Consider the following 20814-nt stretch of genomic DNA (forward strand, 5'->3'; position numbering starts at 1 on the left):
TGAAATTTGTTCTTTATTAAGATTTTCTCTGACATCATTGTGACGTGACACTCCAAGAACCTCCCATATCTGCCCCTCTAGTTATAAACTGCAAAAAATCTTGACAATCTTGATTTGACTGAATAGTTTTTTTCCGTTACTGCTGTTCTTGCACCAAAATACCAAAACTTACTTGGCAATAAACATGATTCTGAGTAGTTTTGAAAAAAATGTACATTTCATATATACAAATTTCATTTTAATGATGTTGATTCAATGTGTCATTAAACAGAGGGGCATTTAAATATAAGTTAAAATAGATAATTTATAATTTATATACAGATTAATTTCTCTCCAAAAAGTGTCATGGCTATTCAAAACTCACTTTTATTGTTTGCTTAAAAGGCACAAGTAGGCTGCTTTGAGCGGGGCAATTACTTATCAATGGTCATTTGATGAAACTTGTGCCACTGTGCATTACTAAATAAAAAGGCTGATGTTGATGAGAACTTAAGGAGAACATATACATTTGAATGAAGCGATCACAGCAAATTCTTGGCCATTGTGATAACATAGCTAACATTCTTTAAATATGTTAGGGTTTGTTGCACAAGATCCCTTCAAAGACACATACACATGAATAACAAAGGATTAACAGATGGAAATTTACCAATAAGTGTTCATTCAGACCTTCAACGCCAGAAAATTAAATCTTTTTACCTACTGCTTGTAATGTGGCATATTTTCTTACAACAAATTAAACGCTTCCATAAGAGAGGGATGAAACTAAGTACAGCATTTTTAATCTGCTCCAGTACCCGTTGAGTACCTTCTCTCAACTCTATAACATGAGACATAAAAGATGACCCCTTAAGAATAAATCTAGTAAGAATCACGACTACAGATGGTTTGTACATGGCAGATGAGTGGATTTGAATTATAAAAAGTTTTCTTTTACAGGATCTACTTTATAACATGTTCTTTTTGCAAGAGTAAAAATAGATTTTTTAATCATAATAATGTTTAACTTGCTCCTATTATATTTAATGGCGTACAGAGGTGTCGATATATTTAATGTTCAGTAAGGCTTTTTGTTATTTACAGTACAACGAGGACATTTGCCAGTGTTGTAAAACAGTATGCCCTGTTCTTCGGCTGATTGATTTCTTTTAGTGCACATGCAGAGGAGTTTATGATACTAATGATAAGGCCTCCGGTTCACAGCCTCAGCATGCAAAGTCGAGACGAACAGGAGCTTGAGATAAATAGGAGGAAAATGTCCTTGTGTCCAGGTGGCCTTGTTTAAAAAAAAACAACCAACAACTGTTCTTTGACTTCATCCTTCTCTGACCATGATTTCCCAAAGTGTGGTTGAAATAGGAAAAATAAAAACATTTCTCTCGATCTTCAGATTGGTGGTTGAACCCAAAGCTTCCGCCGACATCGTGGTGAAGAAAAAAAGAGGGCTCTTCGTCTTCACTCAGAAACGGACACAGCCACTAGTTTCTTCTGGGCTGTCAAAGTCGAATCCTTCGCATAGGGACTCCTTCAAGAAAAAATATACGCAGATTAACTCACAGATTTACACCTCACAGCAGAAGATACTATTAGAGGAAACTAACAAATAGCTTCCCAGGCAGCCCAGGAGTCTTAAGTTCCTATTTGAGAAATTGGGTCATTATGTGAAGTGTGGTGAAAGAGCCACAATCCAGGAGACTGATTGTTAGCACGTTCTCAAGGAGTGATTCATAATCAATCACTTTCTGACCCTATGCATGATTGGCTCCAAATCATAATCTTTCTTTACATTAATCAATACTGAGACACCCTTGAATTACCATAATTTTATGTGTGTGAAGCAAAGTATAGTTACCTTTTTCTCCCATTATTTTACCATTTTAAAATACATCTCTAGGTGTCTAAAAAATGATCAATGATCAAAGAGTTTCCTTCCTATTGTAGCCATTTATCAAAACTACCAACGTATTGGTATGCGATAGTGTCGTTGATAAGGTCGCTGAGGCGAAAACAAAGTCGAGCAGCTTTCACTGTGCAGAAGATGATGGAAGGTTGGATAAAACCCAAGGACTAAAAAAAAATACACGAAGAAATTCACCATTGTGACGATGTATATATATTGACATGGATTAACATGATTTGGGTTGAATTGTGGGACGGCAACATGTACCGACTAAATGTAAACTACTCACAGACAACTGCTTCCTTTCCGGTGCTGTAAGACAGGGTTGGAGAAAGTGGAGAAAGAGAGACATGGATAGAAATGTGGAGATGGGCTGAAGCACTGTACCCACAAGGCACGGCAGACAAATACACAACAAACACAAAAATGAATATGCCTTTTCAAATGTCAACACTTTTTCTGGGATTTAACTCTGTCATTCACATATTATATTATATTAATGTTCTCAAATTTCCCTTAAATGTATTCAAATAAGTTGGAAATGGAATCAACGCTTAAGAAGATTCTAATGTGCGTCATATACACAGTATAATTTATGTCAGAAAATAGTACTCGATGTCTCTGATGTTTGTGTGTCTTTTATATCCTATGAACTATTGAGGATAATTCATCAGGAGGTTTCCTCTGCAAATGGGAGACATGCTGTTCTGCATATTCAAGCTGGAGACAGAGCAGAGGTCGTGCAAGACAAACGTCTGACAGCCACAACATTAAATGAAGAGAGCGAACACATGCCCTGAGAGGGAAACACACACACACACACACACACACACACACACACACACACACACACACAGAGATGGGTTCCACGTTTGTCACGTTCAACAAAGACACTAAATGTTCGAGAGGATCCAAAAACTGGGGCGAGGGAACTCCAAACACAGGGTTTCAACTGTGGCGGGAGGTGACCAATTAGCGTTGACAATGGGAGCCTGTGACTCTTTTTTTTACTAACTTGGCTTTGCCGTCCCTCGGGCATCAGAGCTGATGGGGTGGGGGCAAGAGGGAGCCAGGGCTGGTTGCCTGCGCTGTAGAGCCTGGGACGCTTGACCTGGTCGTGACTGGACAAGGGAGTGTAACTATTCCGCCGGTGTATGAGAACGGAGTCCCTCGACATTTTACCCTGGTAGGAGACGAAGCACCACAGGTGTTAAAGGAAAAAAAGAAAGTGGGAACACCTGACCAGACACAAGCCAAGCAAAGTAGCCGTCCCCTCCACTGATTCATGGCAACAGGTAAGACAACTGAAGCCCCCTTTAATTGACAACCCAGATCGCACCATCGTCATTTGAGGAAGAAAATCTTGGAACAGATAAGTGTTAGAGTAGAGCAGCTTTTTTCATTCAAACACAATCTCTGAGCAGAATATCAGAATGCAGCCAGAGCGATGGTAATGATTATACTGTATCAGCCAAGCAGGGCAGCATGATCAGCCACAGCTTCAATCGAGGTTAAAACCTTCCTAAAAGTAACATCTCATTTCATTAGCTCACAGCTCGAGCCAGGTTAAAGAGAAAGAGCGGGACAGGTCTGAACAGGGACATAAGAAAGGGAGTTAAAGCAGCGAGGCCTCACATACAGGGGAGGGAGTGTGATTGTATCGCAACTGCACTGAACTGGTGGACACAACGAACAAGAGCTACACTTTGGATGAGATGATGTGTTTTTTCTTGATTAATGTTGAACTATCTCTGAGTGAGCAAACAATACACACACATTCATTTGTGGCTCTAATGCGACAACGCTGACAACACATTAATGTCAACGAATGCGATTTTTTTTTTTTCTCAGCTCGATTCGGAGCAACTTACAAGGGGCCGGTCTCGATGCGTGTTTACTGCCTCCACGTTGAGATAAAACATTTCCACTTTACAACCTAGAGGACAGAAGACAGAATACGTGTACATAGAAAGTTTGCACAGTTTGAACTCGAATTTTTATCTACGAGAGGGACTCACCGTATGCAACAGGGGTGAGCTTGAGCACAGTGTGGAGCGGGCATTTCATGTATGGCAGATCTTCTGTGGGAAGAAGAAAACAAGTGACAACAACACAAGTCAGTATCAGCGTGTGTGTGTGTGTGTGTGTGAGCACACATTAGTCATAACCTAGTGCTGTGTGGGTTGTTTTTTTTTACCAGCACTTTTGTCCAGGAAGTAAGCGAGCAAACAGCGCATCACGGCCTGGTGGCAGACGACCAACACATTACCCTGTCTCTCCAGCTCCATGATGACCGGCTCCAATCGCTGAACGAGATCCTGGTAGGACTATTGAGCCAGAAAAGACGAGTTTACTGTCAGCGTAGTGGGCTGCGTTTGAAAAAGAAAAGGCAAGCTACCGATGAACCTAATCAAGTTCCAATAGCAACTGGCAAGAACAGCAAAAGGGGACAGTGAGAGAAATGTTGTAAGACAAAGGAAGTTCATGACGGAATGAAATGGATCCACTGTTTTAGACTCCTGACTGAGACAAACGCGTCTGTGCACAGCTCGGAGATCCAAGGGGCTTCGCCAGGCTCCTGTACCTCTCCTCCCGGGTAGCGATAGTGGTACTTGTCCTGGTCCCTCAGAGCGAACTCCTCTGGGAATGTGTTCTGGATCATCTCATAGGACATCTCCTCACACACCCCCTGGGAAAGCATTAAAAAGAAAAAACATAAGGTGATTCCATGAAAATACTTCAATGCTTCGTAAATTTAACTTTGATGTCATGAAAACAGAACTGCAGAATTTTTTAATCGTCTACATAGAGACTTTGTAATGACACTTTTGATACATTAAGATGCTCTTTAAGATAAAAGAGAAAAAAAGAAAATGTTCCTTGGTCACTCTTAGAGAGCAAGAAGGGAAGTTACATTAAAAATCTCCGCCTCTTTTCAGTTCCTACCTTCATCTACAACGACATATTTTCCACTTTCTTTATTGTTTTTCCATACTGTCAGGAAACCCCTCTTTCCTCCACCACATTGAGTGTCTCAAACATCATCATACATAATGATCAAAACATCTAAAGGGAGGTTGTATGGCAGGATACTGACAGCGTCGATCTCGTTGAGTATCTTCCACTGCTCATAAGGCGCCCTCAGCTCCTCCGCTGTCTGGATGGTCCTTCTCAGTTGGCTCGTCCACACCTTCAAATCCGACAGTTGGTGCTCCTCAATGAAGCCTCGCAGGGCGTGGGCGAACTGGGACGTGAGAGGAACAGAGATTGCGAGAGTCTGTGTTCATAACATTGAAATATTGAAGTGCAAATCATTCCATTGATCCGTCTCCCTGAGTGAGGCTTGTAATTGGGGGGTTTCAGACAACGAAAGATAGGGGGCTATCCCACCTGTTTCCCTCGAGGAGAGAGTTCTGAGTCTCCCCCGATGCGGCCCTCGACGTTGTGGTTGCTCTCTCCGTGGCGACACAGGTAGATGGAGTGAGAGTGCACGTGGATGTTCATGAGGTAGTAGACAATCTTACTCTGGATGTAGTCCTGCACCCGGTTCACCAGAAAACGCCGGCCCACGTTGATCACCTTGATAAAAGACAGGTCCCTGCGGCCAGTGATGAGCGAGGCAGGTGAATCAAATGTTTGTGTACTGTTGTAATGGGAAAATTAACTATGCAACGTTATGACTGATGTTCGTTTTGACTGATATACAATGTATTCTGTTGTTCATAACGTGTTTTTCTCTGCAAATGTGTGATCTGACCTATGCGACCTATGCGACCTTGGGATTAGGTGAGACCTGTGCAGTCATATCTCATAGTACCTACCCTCCCTATTCTTCAAATCAGTGCACCTTCCCCATTGTTAATCTTTGTACTTTGTTTGACTCTGTCTTGATGGTCTGATCCCTTTGCAAAGGATTGTTCACTTATAATAAAATACCTAAAAATTGCATCTACAATCTTTATTTCAGATTTCCACCACAACGTCACCACCTAGTGTTTATTTTCAGAATTGCAAAGTGTAATACTCCAAAATGACACGACGCAAACTGCTTTTAGAAAAACTCTAAATTTAGCTTTACAGGAGGGGTCCTGTAGTATTTTGAATAGTGTTATACAAGAGACAGTAAATATATATATATATATATATATATATATATATATATATATATATATATATATATATATATATATGGATATAATGTAAATGTTGTTAACAGGAAGCAGATCTGATCAAATCCTTACTTGTCGTAGTTATCGGGATCTAGCGGTTGGTAAGTAACCTTGTAGCACTCGATGCGTTTGAGAAAGTCATCCATGACTCTCTCTCTGTGTCTCTCGGGGTAGTCTGGACTGGACACCTTCACTTCCTGTAACAGGCATGCGACCCATTCAAACAGCGTGAGCAAGCGGCAGCCAAACCTACATAACACATGACGCAGATAGTGCGAAGATTATGGGTTTGACCCGGCCGAGAAGTCGGAGTCAAATCCCAGACATCTCGTCTGGTTCTGTACCAGTGACATACCAGAATATTAGCAGCTATGACCTCCGGGTCATCACACACCGACTCCACGAAGAACACCTGTTGGAAACAGCACCAAGGTCAATACATGCTCATGCTTTCTGACACCGTCCACTGGTTCTACACAAACAAACATTTTTTACCTTGAATGAATTCTCCTTCACAAAGTCTTGAATGAGATCTCGTCGTTCTCTCGTTGTGTTTGTTGCGTCAAAAACCTGATTAAAAGAAACGTAAATAATGTGGATGACCTATGGCAAAATGTCTGTAGGACAGTTTGAGGATTACGTGTGTCCTAATGCCAGACGGTTCCTGTTTCTAGATATTTCAAAGCTTTAGGTAATGAGCCGGCACAGACAGAGAGACGGATGACAGAGGGGCGCGGAGCACTCACCGCGATCTGACCTCCCTCCTCCGTCAGGTAAGCCTTCACATCCTGCAGAGCTACGAGAGCACACTGTCTGTAGGGGAGAAGAGGAAACAGTCCTCACTAAGAGCCTCAGTGTGAAGTTCTTTTTCATAATCCATTTTTGCATTTTGCAGATTGGCAATCCAAAAAGTGGCACGTGTTATTTGTGGCACTTTTGCGTAAAAGGCATGTGCATGTCACCTGGGTTGAAACATCATTTTTCATGTGCCCGCAACAATATGTATTTACCACAAACTTGGTACATGGAGGGCAGATTGGAAGAGAGAACAACACTACACTGTCCCGAAACTAGTTCAAAAAGTTAATTAGTGACTCACAGGTAAAGCAGCTAGGTGGATTTTGTGACAGACGAAACCAGGCTGGCTGCTTCCTCCTCTTTCTACACTAACTGCCAAGCTCAGCTAACCAGCCGCTGGCTGCAGCTTCATATGTTTGCATAGGATCAATATTACCGACTCACATTCGGCAAATAAGCATATTCCAGGAAAGAGTCGAAACTCTTCCTGAGACACGCCAAAGAGCAAATGAGGCAAACGCTCATAATTATTGACAGCAGCTGTTTGATCCAGGTTGGGTGCCGATGTAACGCCCAGGACAGGAGGTGTCAGCTTCAGAGTGACAGCAGCAGCAGCAGCTCGTGTGATATCTAGGTCACAATTCAGCACGGGGATGAAAAGGGGCCGCCGCATTTTCCTGATAGCCGCGCAAGACAAACCCCGTTTCAAATGTTACCAGCGGGTTAAATCACGAGGGGGAAAGAGACGGCTGTACTCTGGAGAAATTAGTTAATTTATCTGAGCAGAATCTAATCACCCCAAGGATTTGTTGGTCATCATTGTCATGTGATGTGTTTGTGCAACATGGTTTGATTATCGACTGCTGCCACCCCCCCCCCCCCCCCCAAAAAAGAGCTTAGTCACTGATGCGGCAGCGGAGGCTGCAGAATAACAAACAGACTCGTGAAGACTGAGGGAAATGTGATACTCCGGATGGTGGAGATGCTACAACAACAGCTTCCCTTACTGCAAGACACATTGCATAGGTGAAACGTGCCCATTCGACGACTGGGCGAGATCCCGCGAACTTACTTTCGTATTTTCATGGCCTCCTGGTTGTCGTGGCGGAAGAAATCATAGGACTTGTAAGCTCTGACGGCCTCCCTGCGGTACACGCCCAAGTTGAACACTGCAAATGAACAGGAGACGTTAACGCTCTGCTAAAGTCAGCGGCGAGGTTGGTTTTGTAGGAAATTACAACTATTACAAATTCAATGATGCTAAACTAATTGTGAGATATTCCCCATTCAGCACATATGTTTAAATATACACGTCAGACTAATAACGTTCACACCATCAACAAAAAGAGATCTAGTATTCCCCCTGTAATCAGATCTTAGTGATCTTAATACCCTGATTTAATAATACTCAACCCATCAGCGGGTCGTTTCAATGTTCTTTAAATATATTTAGACTTCAAATATTGGTTTTAAAAAAGCTCAATAATGAAGTATAGTGTGTAAAACTACAAGAGACAAGTCAAACATGATATCCATGTACTGCAGTGACGAGAACTTGAAGACATGATCTTGAAATATGAGCACATATCTTCAAATATATGCTCATATTTCAAGGTCATCGTTATCACGGAACCAGTTTCCCTGTTTTTATAACGAAGGGAGACGAAGGCTTTTCGTCTGGAGCCTCGTACCTTTGGTGGGGACTCCGATCCAGTTGAGGTACCGCGTCAGTTTCTTGGACATGTACGTCTTCCCTCGCGCGGGCAGGCCGATCATGACGATCACTGTTGGGGAATTTGTCATGTAGGAGGCCCATGCTGCACAGGAGACATTTACATCACATACGGCACATTTGTCATGCCCATTCAAGTTCTATGGAGTTGTCAAATGTCTCTCTAGATGAACAAATGTTGTACAACAAGGAGGAATTGGGTATAACACGCGTACATTTACTGCATCTTTGGAAGATATGTTGCATTTCAACATACGTTGCTGAGATACAACAAACGTAGCGACAACATCCTAACTGTGTCTAATGGACAAAAGCTATTTGGTCTCTTTAGACACAAATATATCATTCGTGGACTGGGAATAAACACGGCATTTACAAAACGTCCTGGGAGAGAAAAGCTATTTTTTTCTCAAGAACCGTGGAAACCACAGAGAGTATTTTTTACGTCACTGGTCATAATTGATCTTATTCTCTTTCCCACTGAGAATCTCTCTCTCTCTCTCTCTTGATGACAGAGCTTCAGCATCACAGGGAGGAGTTTGAGGAACAATCTGTGACCTGAACTCAGTCTGACGGGGGAACAACACACACACACACACACACACACCGTCTTATATCACAAGTGCACCTGTAGACTTTTCAAAGCCGCCACTCATGCGGAAGAACTGGTTCGAATCCAACTGAGGCGTTCACTCACAGCATTTCTTCTCCTTTAATCTCAGCTCCGTTCTCTTGGCCTCTGCCGAGCCATTGTCCTTCTGGGAGCTTGACATGGCCAAATCCCCTCTTGAGCTCTCGGCCCACTCAGCGGGGCATTGTTCCAGCTCGCTGCCTATGGGAACAGAGAGCAATGAGACGCCACACGTGAGGGGTGACATGATGACAGAACGGAATCTCATGCAGACACACAGCAGGACATTTTCCCAATGCGTGTTATTGGCTATGGCTTTACGTGATGACCGCCCCTCTATAAAAGCCAGGGGGGACGCAAAGGACGAGGGGGAAAAGCAGATGCCACATCGTCCGATGGAGACAGAAAAAAAAATGATTCTCAGTTGAAAAGCAAAACCACACACTGTACAGCAGGAGGAAGCACACAGCAGGGGCTTCCTGCTCAACTGGGCACAGATGTATTTCATGACAGCACCATATTCAATCTTTTTCTCTTCTCACCTGATCTTGAAGCAACAATATGTGTAGGTGTCCCAAATGCCTCCTGATCCGGTGGGTCGGCCTGTCCTTGGTGCGGAGGTGGCCGCTCGACCGGCTGCTGTCCTCCCGAGCTGGAGGTGTGTCCCTACGTCACAGGAAGGAAAAAAAAAAAAGAAAAAGAAAGAAAGAAAGAAAGAAGGAAGGAAAGAACGAACGAACGCACACCTCCTACCGTAACGCCGGCAGTAGACCTGCAGGATGGGCGGGGCACCGTCACACAGATGAACCGTCGCGTCAGAGCTGGAGAGAAGAAGCCAGTAATGGAGTAAACTGGCCGATAATGGCGCAATTAGCGATAATGTATCAGAGAAGATCTCCAAAACGCGGTCGCAGCAGCAGCACAGTGGACAGAGTGAAGCAGAAATAGCAGAGTGAAATAAAAATAAATAAATAGCAGTATGTATGTGCAAAATATAAAAATAGAAATACTTTATTTATATACAGAGACCACGTGACAGCTATGTTGAAAAACTTCCCAATAATGTCTTTAACGAATAATGTAAACATATCTAATCTCTGTGATAATGATAATACAGAACAAGGATTTATATTGAGAAATAAAGAATTATATGACGATACAGCAGAAGTTGAAAAAAACATTCATTTGGCTCTTCATTTTTGATATCACACGAAATTATAGCTTTTCCAAAACCGTAACACATAATCGGTGGCACGCTACTACAAAATTGGCAGAGTTATTACAATAATGAGAAAATATCACAAGTAGAAAAAATGGAAAAATTCAACTCCATCAAAAATATAATAAATCTGACAATAATGTAAAAAGACTTCCAAATAATGTCTTAAACCTATAACGTAATCATCTCTAATCTCTGGGATAATAATAAAACAGAATCAGGATTTATATTGACAAATAAAGAATTATATGACGATACAGCAGAAGTTGAAAAAAACATTATAATATAACAATAATAATAACAATAATAATGACACCAGCATCCATGGATGACAAAAATACTTTATTCACCTCTTATCAAACAATGCCGTTGAGCACAACCCTCTTTGCATAGTTGTTTTATTCAACAATGGTCCTCGATACAAAAGGCGGATAGTGGTCAAAGAGCCCAACTTACAGGTACCAATACAAGTTTAAGCGCTAAAACAGAAAAACCCCAAATAAATAAAAATCTACTTACAGTCTCAACATGTCCTCATTAAATAGTATAAAAGGTTAAAATCAAAGTTGATTCCTAGGAAAGTACAGCTGCCCGCCCACTCTGATCTACAGGCTTTAGATAGCACACAGCTTGTTATGTAGTTAAATGAACTATTGTTCATACTAATGAATATAAACTATCTGCATTTAAGGTATTTACATGTTGTTCACACATTTGCACAAGACACAATTGGAACTAATGGATGCCACAGAAGCCTGAAATGATCTCAACTCACAACACACTGAGGAACATTCAATGGTCAACAGATAGGCACTGGGTTAGTGGATTGGCCGAGGGAGAGTGTGTCGTGCCACACCCCCTTGGAGCCAGTAATGGTGCGTGCGTGCGTGCGTGTGTGTGTGCAAGCAATTGTTGTATGAAACTCAGACAGAAGTTTCAGCCGGAAGGCACAGACATATGAATATACTGTCAGTAGGTTTGCACACTTATTGTAGATGAGATGAGTGTCTGCAGCAGACGGTGGGAATACTGGTCTCCAGTGTCCGACTTGTAGTGGTTTGCCGTTTTCACATTAAGGTTTGATTTTCCACAGCTGGAGATGAAACAAGACACTTTCATTAGAGAAAGAGGTTCATAGGTGTCATCCATTTAGTTCTGTCTTCTTGCGACGTCACAGAAACCAAGCAAGTTGCTTTTTTTTTTTACATTAAGACGAAGGCGCCCACTCACTCTGATGTTGAAGCCGAGCAGGTCGCTGACCACAGCAGACACGGCCGACAAGATGACCACTCTGGTGATGTTGTAGATCAGAGGGTTCACCGTCAGACCCAGCAGTCTGAAAGGAGTATCCAGCTCCTGGTGACGGCAAGTGGGAATCAAAGACAGAATTAATGAGGGATTCAAGGTCACTGGTAAAAACATTACATATGCTTATTGCAATACAGTCAAATTGATTTTGTACGTCTCAGCATGAAAGTAATTAGCGATGTCTTGAGGTAATCTGAAGTCACATATCAAAGGTAATTAAATAGAGATAACAAAGTCACTTTTAATTGTAATTCAATTATAACTCTGTGATTCAGATTCAGACGGTTTGTTCTCCATGGAAAACTGATTACTGGTCAAGGAAAGTGACCACAGTTGGAGACGTTTTGTTAACCTTAATTTGTGTTGCAAAGTGCCATTGGTTATACAGTAAAGTATAAATATGGGTGACCTAGTATAAATCCTATTATTACACGATTTGGCTCTGTTTCCAGGCAAAAAAACAGACTGTACAAAACCCCTAAAAATATCTCCTTCATTATATTTTGACTAAATTAAAATACTGTGAATATTCTGAACACACATTTTATACTTGGAAACAATTAGGAAGGAGAAGTTTTGGCTCAGCTGACAACTAAAAACTGTGTGATCGAATACAACAGGACGATTTCATGTTCAACTGTAAAATCCAGGCTGCAAAAAACTGAGCGGCCAAACACGTGCTTACCTTCATCAGTTTTGTAGCAAGTTTCAAAACATTGTTCACTATGCTGAGCTCCTCCTTCTTATTGGGCTTTTTCTCCATCTTGAGATACAAGTTGATCTGCAACCAAGACGATTTACATGCTGTTAACCGTTGGATTAAGACCTAGTAAGTTATTTAAAACTGGAATGAATTACATTCGATACTATATAATGAAACGTCAAAGTGTCGCTCATGGTGCTGACAGTGTTCTGCGGCCACGGGTTAACGTTACCTGCTCAGTGAGAAGCACCGAGGAGTTGCTGTATTTGCAGTTGGTCTCCGAGCCCAGAGTGGCCAGCCGTAACAAGAAGAGGATGAGGGAGGAGCCCCACACCATCAGCTCCCAGTTAGCCTGAGAGTCCAGGAAAGTCTTGTGGCTGCGCAGTAGCTGAAGACAGACAAAAGCAGCAGTACAGAAAATATTCAGTATTAGGTTGTATGATCAGATGCATTAGACTCACATTATTTGCACAGCATTATTTAATCCGTATTGACTGACCTGGGCACAAATGATGAACGAAATGGAAAGTGCCAGAAGGAAGATAGTGGAGACAATGACATCAACGGATCGCTGCGGCCCTCGTCTCTGCAACGAACGAGCAACTCAGTGATTACACCATTACACACAAAAGACCAAGTCCATGCCTGCCAGCCTTCTAGTGGTAAAACAACATACTGTCAAAAACGAACAGGAGAGTGTTAAAAAAGATAGAAAATACAAACCCTGAGAAAAGAGCGAAGAGACAACCACATCTTTATGTTCTGGACTTTCTTCAGCCTGAAATGAGGAATCTCAGATTTCTTGGCCTTGCGAGCTGAAGTGAGGTGGCTGAAGTACTTGGCAAATAAAAGTCTCTGGTGGGGGAAACATGGACACATACAGTCAGCGGAATTCAGCAGCAAAGAAGCAAGCAGGTGATCATGTCGTCTGTTGTACTACCTGCCAAGTGCCACTAGAGGGCAGACCAGATAAGCGCGAGTAAATAAAAAGGTGCATCGGTGTAGATGTGTCTGACACAATCTGGATTAAGTACAGTAATACTTCATAATAATACACAACACAACATGTCCAACCACACATGGCATATATTGTTATCTTTAAATTTTATTTTTTTCATGGCTTGACAAGAAAATATCTGTATATGAATTGAGGAAAAAAATATGTTAGTGAGCCCTAGTAAATTCAAAAGCTCATTGTGCAAACTGAAAAAAACAACACTAATGGATTTTGTCACTCCTTTTTCTATTTGGGATAATTAATAATGATAATTTGGCACAGCAGTTCCCATAATGCTTTGGGGGTATGCAAGGAGTAAGTATAATACTAACATGGAGTTAGAGGGCTAGAGTTTTTCAGCCTGTATTTCTTTACATTTAGAAAGTTTGGACCATGAAAAGTCGTGACAGGATACTTATAAGAAATAACCGTTTGTGCTGTAACAATGGATACAGTCTACAAATAATGTAACTTTTGGCAAAACAGAAAACCTCAACATGGGAGGACTTATGACTCTGTGGTAAAGAGGAGCAGAAGATGTAACTACTCAGATTGTTATTTTTCTTGCTTCTATCACAAAAGCCACAGGGGAGCGGCATAACTGGTTAAAATAAAGAGCAGAAGAATTGTTCAGACCCCACAGAGCAACTGCTCACCTGCTTGTACGTTCTCTCGGCCACGCACATCATGAAGAAGAACAGTCCGGTGAGGCAGACTCTTTGCACCGTTGTGATGAAGAAAAAGGCGTAGGCCTGGACGTTGGGCGGCCCGACCACCGTTTCTGCCAGCCCCGTCAGGGACAGGGAGCCGAGGCTCGACATGTCCAGGTGCTGAGCCAAGCAGAAGGCAAACGGCAGCAGTGCCAGGCTGGCGGTCATGAGCCCACCGAGGATGAGGTAGCCCATCCCCTGCTCCACCAACTTCACCTGTTAACAGTAGACGAGAGAGAGAGAGGAGACATCTAGTTATCCTGCAACATTTATAGGCTGATAAACGCTTCAGCAACTCAGTTTCTCTTGACTGCCTACTCAGTCAGACAACATTGTTTTATTAAATCAACACAGACGAGTGATCGTGCATGTTTCATAGCTAAATGTTAAACAGATTGAGAATATCATTTTTTTTTTGATCTTTGCCATCGTGTCAAATGTGGCATCAGATTTAAACCCTGCCACTGAAGATGGCTCTACTTCTTACAACAAGTGTGTACTTTATCAGATGTAGTATTTGTTTTTGTATATAGTATTTCAATTTTGTCTTATTTACCCTAGATTCTGTTTTCTATTGTTTCTTTCTTGTCACATTTTCCCCCTGTACACTTCTGTGCTGCTGTTTTAATTCAGAATTTTCCACTATGGGGACGATAAACCAAAATATCTAAATATATGTACTACTGGTCTTTCCTGTTTGAGACACTTGTATTTTGCTACACACAAACTGTTCATGCTTGTATGTCCAAAACAAATGCCAACAAAAAATAGGGAAACGTGTACCCGTGTGAGGATGATGCCGCTGATCTCCAACACAGACATGTCTGCCTTCTTACAATCGCCCTGCTCCCATATTATGGCACTGACGCGGTCCTTGGATGGGTGACACGCCTGAAGCCAGGACATCTGGCTCTAAAACAAAAAAAGATGACATACAACCTCCTGTTAGCTGATGGCTTATAATGTGCTGAGGTATATATGTATGTATGTATGAATGTGATTATTTTGCTTGAGCTAAATTGAGCTGGAGCAATTAGTCAATTAACCACAAGGTCAATCCACAGAAAATTAGTGTATTTATATTTAAACAATTATTTTCAGTAACTTTTTACATTAAAAGAAACCCAAAACGTTTTCTAGCTTTGATGTTTTCTATCACACGTGACTGGTTAACTGCCTTTTGGATGTTTGGATTTAGGTCAGACAAAACTATTACTTGATCAATAAAGAAAACTCATTGGCAGATTAATCAATAGGAAAATAGTTGTTGCAGCTGCAGTTATAAACAAAAGTCAACATGAATTCCACTATGTCTTGTGTCGGACTACTGTTACAGACATTAGTTATTTATTGCCACCAACATGTTGACTCATTAATTTCTTTTCCTTAAAACCAGTATTAAAAAACATATGGCGATCTTACTCCGGTGATTCCCTGCTGTAGACTCTCATCGTCGCTGCTCACAGTGGTGGTCTGTGGCAGGGCCAGGCCGGCGTTGTACCTCCCGTTGCCCTCGCTGTCACTGCTCCCCGTGGTGACGGAGTCGGGCCCCTGGAGAAGCTCCTCCCACAATGTGTCATCGGTGTCGGAGGCGGGACGGGAGCACACGCTCGGCCGGAGACGCTCCACCTCTCGAGGCTTCGCCTTTGGGGAGGCTCCACTCCCTTCCTGCTCTCAAATCAAACAGCACGTAGACTTTTGTTGTTGTTGTTGTTGTATGATTGACCTGAACTTGAATCACAGCGAGACATTAAGTTTACCTGAGGTCTTAGTGTCGGTTTGGGGTTAGAATTTGGGTTTCTCTTCCGAACAGAAGACAAGGGTGCAGACGTCGGATAAGTTGCAGCAGGTTGTCTCTCCGGATGATCTGGTGGGTGAATCTTTTCAACCGGTTGTACCCCCTCCTCTTCCTCACTGGAGAGCTCGTCAGACGCCCCAAATCCTGACTTTCGTTTGCTCTGTGAGAGAACATAAAGACACAAATACAATACAGAATATCTTACTCCCTGTCAAAGCATAAACACATACATATCCACTTAGTCTTAATCTTAAATGTTCTTTCCTGAATGACATTTAGAGTTCTCTCCCAATGCTGCTCATATGAGAGCTTGTAACAGAGCTTTTGTTTTTCTAGCCCCCAAATTTTTGAACCCTCTGCCCATTGATCTTAGACAGACTAAGTCTCTGGTTTCTTTTAAATCCCTTCTTAAAACTTTTCCTTCTGCGGAAGCTTATGTAAATGGATGACATTTGGTCATATTTACACAGACTAATCCCATTTATTAATTTATTTAATCTTAGCTATTTCCTGTAGCAATATTTCTATTTCTCTGCTCATGTTCCATCGGCGTTCCATTACTGGATTGGTGTCATTAATCTGCTAATGTTGGGACACATTCAGTTAAGACTAAACCTGCATTCCGACAAAAAAATACTTGAATTAAAAATCAATTCAGCCGCTTAACTTTTAGCTGTGACTACTGTACCAAAACATTTATTATACACTTATTGATGGCCGTTTAAAATTTTTGAAACGGCACAGAGTGCAGCTGAGAATGAGAATCCTCTGTACCCTCCTCTCCTCATTTCCGTATAATCGTTGGCTTTCTTCCAACGGCCAGGGCCCCTGCTGTTGTTGGTCCGCTCTGTCGTTCTTCTCATCTGATTTTTTCAGAACTCTGCCCTTCCTCGGCCTGACGGACACAGAACAGACATAACGATCAAAGACTAGAGGTGGTGGAAATGCAGCAGGTACCGTCGAAAAAACCCCCCCCACAGGAGTGAGGGCATCCAAACAGGCTTTACTGCATGTCACAGGAACGGTCTTTGGGTCAATATGTGTGTGTGCATGTGTAGGTTTATGTTTGCGCCAGAAGGTGAGAGTGTTAGTGCAAGCAAATGAGTGTGTGTGCAGTGCCTAACAATGAGGAAAGCACCTCCGTCTGCGCGCAGGGCTGGTGGTGCTGCTGGCAGCTGGACTGCCCGAGGGCCACCGGCTGGACTCCGTCGACACAATCTGGCAGTGCACGGTGCCCAGCAGCAGCATCAGACAAATGGGTCCAAACACCTCGCTGGCACTCGCCCCGGGGACCTCCACGTACAGCACCACTGCCGCCACTGAGGGGAGCAAAGCATTTGGCAAAGGCAAACAAAACGGTCTCTTAGGGGAGACATTATAACGGAACGCTCACTAATGAGGTTCTTTCTGTCTGTTGCTCAGGTGCAACAGGGCGCAAACGTGCCAAGAAATGGAGACACTGGACTCAGGCTGTAGGAATGGATTTGAACAGAAGTCAAACTGCAAAAAGTGAAAGTGTATTTCAAGAGTTTCAAGAGAGCCACACCAGTATTGTTTTTGATTAAACAAGTACACAAACAATAAGTCTTTTAAAGAAAGGAGCCACAGTGCATTAAGTCTGCGGAGTCTCTTTTTAAGTTGGTGCATGTCATCCCTGATAATTTGTCATAGGTCGGCTCCATGTATTCTCGAGGCCCATGGCGGGATTACAAACTAAAAACCACCTCGTTTCCACGTGGTGCCTACCTTGCATGAAGTACAGGACAAGGATGCATGAGGAGATGGACTTGGAGGTCACCTGGATCCACCACTGGAAGAAGAACGGGAACAGCAGCACTCTGACCAGACCTTTTCGAGTCAGGGCTGCCCAGGGACTCTCTGGTTTGGCTTTGCTGAATGTGGATCCTGAGGGGTACAAATGAGTCCTGCTCAGCTTTTTAAGGAACTATTACAAATATGGCTAAAAAACTGATATCCCCTCTACACACTAGACAAACTACAGTTGTTTGGTATTTCTCTTAAATTGTTGGCGTTAGATTATCGCGGTACAGAACTACTCTTTATTCATTCTTACCTCTTACGAGGTCGACATCAATGAGGTCTTGCTTGATGTAACCCGTCTTCCTTGGTTTGCTGTCTAAACCCTGGATGAATTGCGAGGGATACTTCAATTTAGTGGCAATTCACGAGATAAATAAATACATGAATACACTCACATTTATTACTTTACAGAGATTTGTAGGTGTCTCACATTTAGATCTGCCTTCTCCAGAGATTTCTCCCAGACTTGTTGATCATAGGCCCCGATCTGGAACAACAACAACAGAACTTTTATAATCTTTTACATTCACCATCCGGGGTTTGTACTAAAGATTTACTTCTTATTTCATGCTTAAATACAGTTAAAATGTAAGCTGACAGCTAAGAGTCTGAAAATGTTGGATATATTTGTATTTCATGTTTATATAAAACATGTTTGTAAATATTTGTGTTTTATGTTTATACAATGCATGTTTGAGTATACATACAAGTATTTTATTTTATATTATGTTTGTTTATATTTGTATAAACAATGTTTGTTTATATTTGTATTATACAAGTATAATTATAGTATTTTATTTTATATAATGTTTGTTTATATTAGTATTTTCTGTTTATATAATGCTTGTTTGTCTACTTTTGTATTTCATTTTCATATAATGCAAGTTTATATGTATATTTCTGCATTTTCTGTTTATATAATGCTTGTTTGTCTACTTTTGTATTTCATTTTCATATAATGCAAGTTTATATGTATATTTCTGCATTTTATGTTTATATAATGCTTGTTTTTCTACATTTGTATTTCATCTTTATATACGTTCATGTATATATTTAAGTATTTTATGTTAACATATATATTTCTATTCCATGTTTACATAATACTTAATCCAGGGTTCATACACCTTTTCCAAAATCAAATTCAAGCACTTCTGAAGCATTTTCAAGGTCGATTTTCATGCTTTTCCAGCACCTTACATCTGTGGTAAATTACAGATTTCTACGAATACACACGTTTAGTTTTATGCGTTACACAACCGAAAATTGTTGTTTTGTAATAACAGAAGGATAAGATAAGGAAAAAAAAATCTGAAACAATTTAAGCATTTTCAAGCACTTTATCCAAAACTCAAGCACATTTCAAACCTTGAAAACAAAACTTTAGAATTCAAGCATTTTTAAGGATTTCAAGCACCAGTACTGTTGCACCTCACCCAGTCACATTTACTTCAGATTACAATCATCTTTTTCCATTTCATTTTATTTGACCCTATTCTTTTTGAACTTCTCAGTTTCTTCAACAGCTGACTGCATCGAGTGACTTTTGCATTGACGACAACAAAGCCTTTTATTTGAACTGAATATGTTTTTGTCTTGGTAACTGGCTTGTTGGATAAATACCGTACAAATAAACAAACAGACACAGTGGTGACGTGATGCTTGCTACCTTCTCCTGGTACCAGGCTATTCTGGTCATCGTGTCGCGACGGTGGGAGCCAGTGAACTCAGGAGTCAGGTCATCTCACACGGAGCACCGGGCGTCGACCCACGTCTGTTCTCTAAACACAGAACCGGCTCGGCCACATTGATCCTGGCACGAAGGACGAACCACGGAGGAGGAGGACGACAACATCATCAACAACAACAACAACAACAACAACAACAACAACAACAACAACACACAGGTGACATCACTCGTGAACGTACGTAAGCTATGGAGCATCACCGTCACACTACATGGCAAAGCTAACGTTAGCAAACCTAGCCGCCTGTTAGCAGGTAGCCCAAAAAAAACTACAACGCACCTGAGGTAAAAACCGCGCGCATCGATCAGACACGAACTACAGGAAGCGTTCAGTTTCAGCCCAGACTTTTCTCAAATACCTGTCGTGCGCGTCAGGGGTGTTGCAACTGTTGCCGAGTGGAGCCAACGACCGATCTGCGCCGACGGTGAGCTTTGCCTCAACTGCCACGTTGCGACGCGATCGGTGACTTGTAGCCGAAAGCCCGCATCGATAACTTCGCTCTCTTCTGTGCGCAGGTGACAGTTCGCGGACACTTTCATTCCAGTTGTTCGGAACTTCTCCAACTTCACTTTTTGTGAAACGTTCAGCCCCGTTTTTTTCCGCTTCCTTCCTTTTCCGGGGTTTGTTGTGTTCGAGCGACGGGGTTTGTTTTACCCCCGAGTGTAATCTGTCAGGCGTAATTTGCGACCGTTCAGGCCGCGTCTGAAACACTTTTGTTTCGGTGGGATTGTCGGGAAACAATCCGTTACAGTTGCCTAATACCGTGGTTGAACTGTTTCACATTTTAATACGTTAACATATGAACGGTGAAGCGTGGTGCAGCGCGTTTAAATAGAAAGTGCTGCCTGAAAGACAAAATGAGGGCAAAACTACCCCTAAGGTCTTTTTTCTTTATTTTTCACAAATCAGAATGAAAGAGCAAGTCCGAGCTAGTAGATTCGTCAAGAAAAGACACGTTAAGAATGCAACGAGCCCAGGTTTTCTTTACTTATTACTCTGCTGAGTATGTTGATCGAACTATGCAATAATGTGAAAGGTATAAACAGCATTACATTACATTAGCTGACACTTTTGTCCAAAGCGATTTACAATAAGTGCATTCAATCATGAAGATATTACCCAAAAAGTGCGAGAGTCATGGTGTTCATAGAAAAGAAAAATCAAACATGCAATTTCTCCATTTTAAATTTATTATTTGTCTTATTATTTTATCTCAAGTGATGATGATGATATAAAATGAGCACAAACTACACTGCAGGTACAGACACCTGTGTATTTATGAT

General features: G+C 41.8%; 2 protein-coding genes across 7 annotated transcripts; both read right to left on the reverse strand.

Moving 5' to 3' along the window:
- Window positions 1–221: 221 nt before the first annotated feature.
- On the reverse strand, window positions 222–9948 carry pfkfb2b (6-phosphofructo-2-kinase/fructose-2,6-biphosphatase 2b). Of its 6 annotated transcripts, XM_035630854.2 has the most exons (17): window positions 9773–9938; window positions 9297–9431; window positions 8559–8684; window positions 7940–8036; window positions 6816–6882; window positions 6565–6639; window positions 6425–6481; window positions 6142–6266; window positions 5291–5498; window positions 4998–5144; window positions 4485–4589; window positions 4098–4227; window positions 3919–3981; window positions 3772–3836; window positions 2916–3083; window positions 2190–2212; window positions 222–1525 (listed from the first exon to the last, which is right to left on the reverse strand). In XM_035630854.2, the coding sequence occupies exons 2-17, from the start codon at window positions 9370–9372 to the stop codon at window positions 1456–1458; spliced, it is 1602 nt and encodes a 533-aa protein (XP_035486747.2). In that variant the 5' UTR covers window positions 9373–9431; window positions 9773–9938; the 3' UTR covers window positions 222–1455. The 6 variants fall into 6 exon arrangements, 5 of the variants coding, with proteins under 5 accessions (XP_035486747.2, XP_035486749.2, XP_035486748.2 ...); XR_004793402.2 differs by having other exon boundaries at window positions 2190–3083; window positions 9773–9948; XM_035630856.2 differs by lacking the exon at window positions 2916–3083 and having other exon boundaries at window positions 9773–9925.
- Window positions 9949–10772: 824 nt separating this feature from the next.
- On the reverse strand, window positions 10773–20165 carry phtf1 (putative homeodomain transcription factor 1). The gene is made up of 17 exons (XM_035630852.2): window positions 19890–20165; window positions 19453–19596; window positions 18217–18273; window positions 18040–18109; window positions 17712–17870; window positions 17104–17284; window positions 16740–16860; window positions 15928–16125; window positions 15590–15835; window positions 14951–15079; window positions 14114–14383; window positions 13184–13315; window positions 12960–13046; window positions 12693–12848; window positions 12443–12538; window positions 11680–11805; window positions 10773–11542 (listed from the first exon to the last, which is right to left on the reverse strand). Exons 2-17 carry the CDS (start codon window positions 19480–19482, stop codon window positions 11522–11524), a joined length of 2079 nt encoding a protein of 692 aa, XP_035486745.2. The 5' UTR covers window positions 19483–19596; window positions 19890–20165; the 3' UTR covers window positions 10773–11521.
- Between the last annotated feature and the right edge of the window lie 649 nt (window positions 20166–20814).

Source organism: Scophthalmus maximus, chromosome 6 (assembly GCF_022379125.1).
Source record: "Scophthalmus maximus strain ysfricsl-2021 chromosome 6, ASM2237912v1, whole genome shotgun sequence".
Taxonomy (NCBI): Eukaryota; Metazoa; Chordata; class Actinopteri; order Pleuronectiformes; family Scophthalmidae; genus Scophthalmus; species Scophthalmus maximus.

What these genes read in the sequence shown, in the direction of transcription:
- pfkfb2b (XM_035630853.2), bottom strand. Translation starts at nt 9,372, where the DNA reads ATGTCAAGCTCCCAGAAGGACAATGGCTCGGCAGAGGCCAAGAGAACG. An exon ending in TCATAGCTGCTAATATTCTG is followed by an intron (nt 6,267 to 6,424) that starts GTATGTCACTGG and finishes TGCCTGTTACAG; the next exon opens with GAAGTGAAGGTGTCCAGTCC. An exon ending in ATCGCTACCCGGGAGGAGAG is followed by an intron (nt 4,228 to 4,484) that starts GTACAGGAGCCT and finishes CTGGCTCAATAG; the next exon opens with TCCTACCAGGATCTCGTTCA.
- phtf1 (XM_035630852.2), bottom strand. Translation starts at nt 19,482, where the DNA reads ATGACCAGAATAGCCTGGTACCAGGAGAAG. An exon ending in AACCGACACTAAGACCTCAG is followed by an intron (nt 15,836 to 15,927) that starts GTAAACTTAATG and finishes ATTTGAGAGCAG; the next exon opens with GAAGGGAGTGGAGCCTCCCC. An exon ending in CGGTGCTTCTCACTGAGCAG is followed by an intron (nt 12,539 to 12,692) that starts GTAACGTTAACC and finishes TCTTGGTTGCAG; the next exon opens with ATCAACTTGTATCTCAAGAT.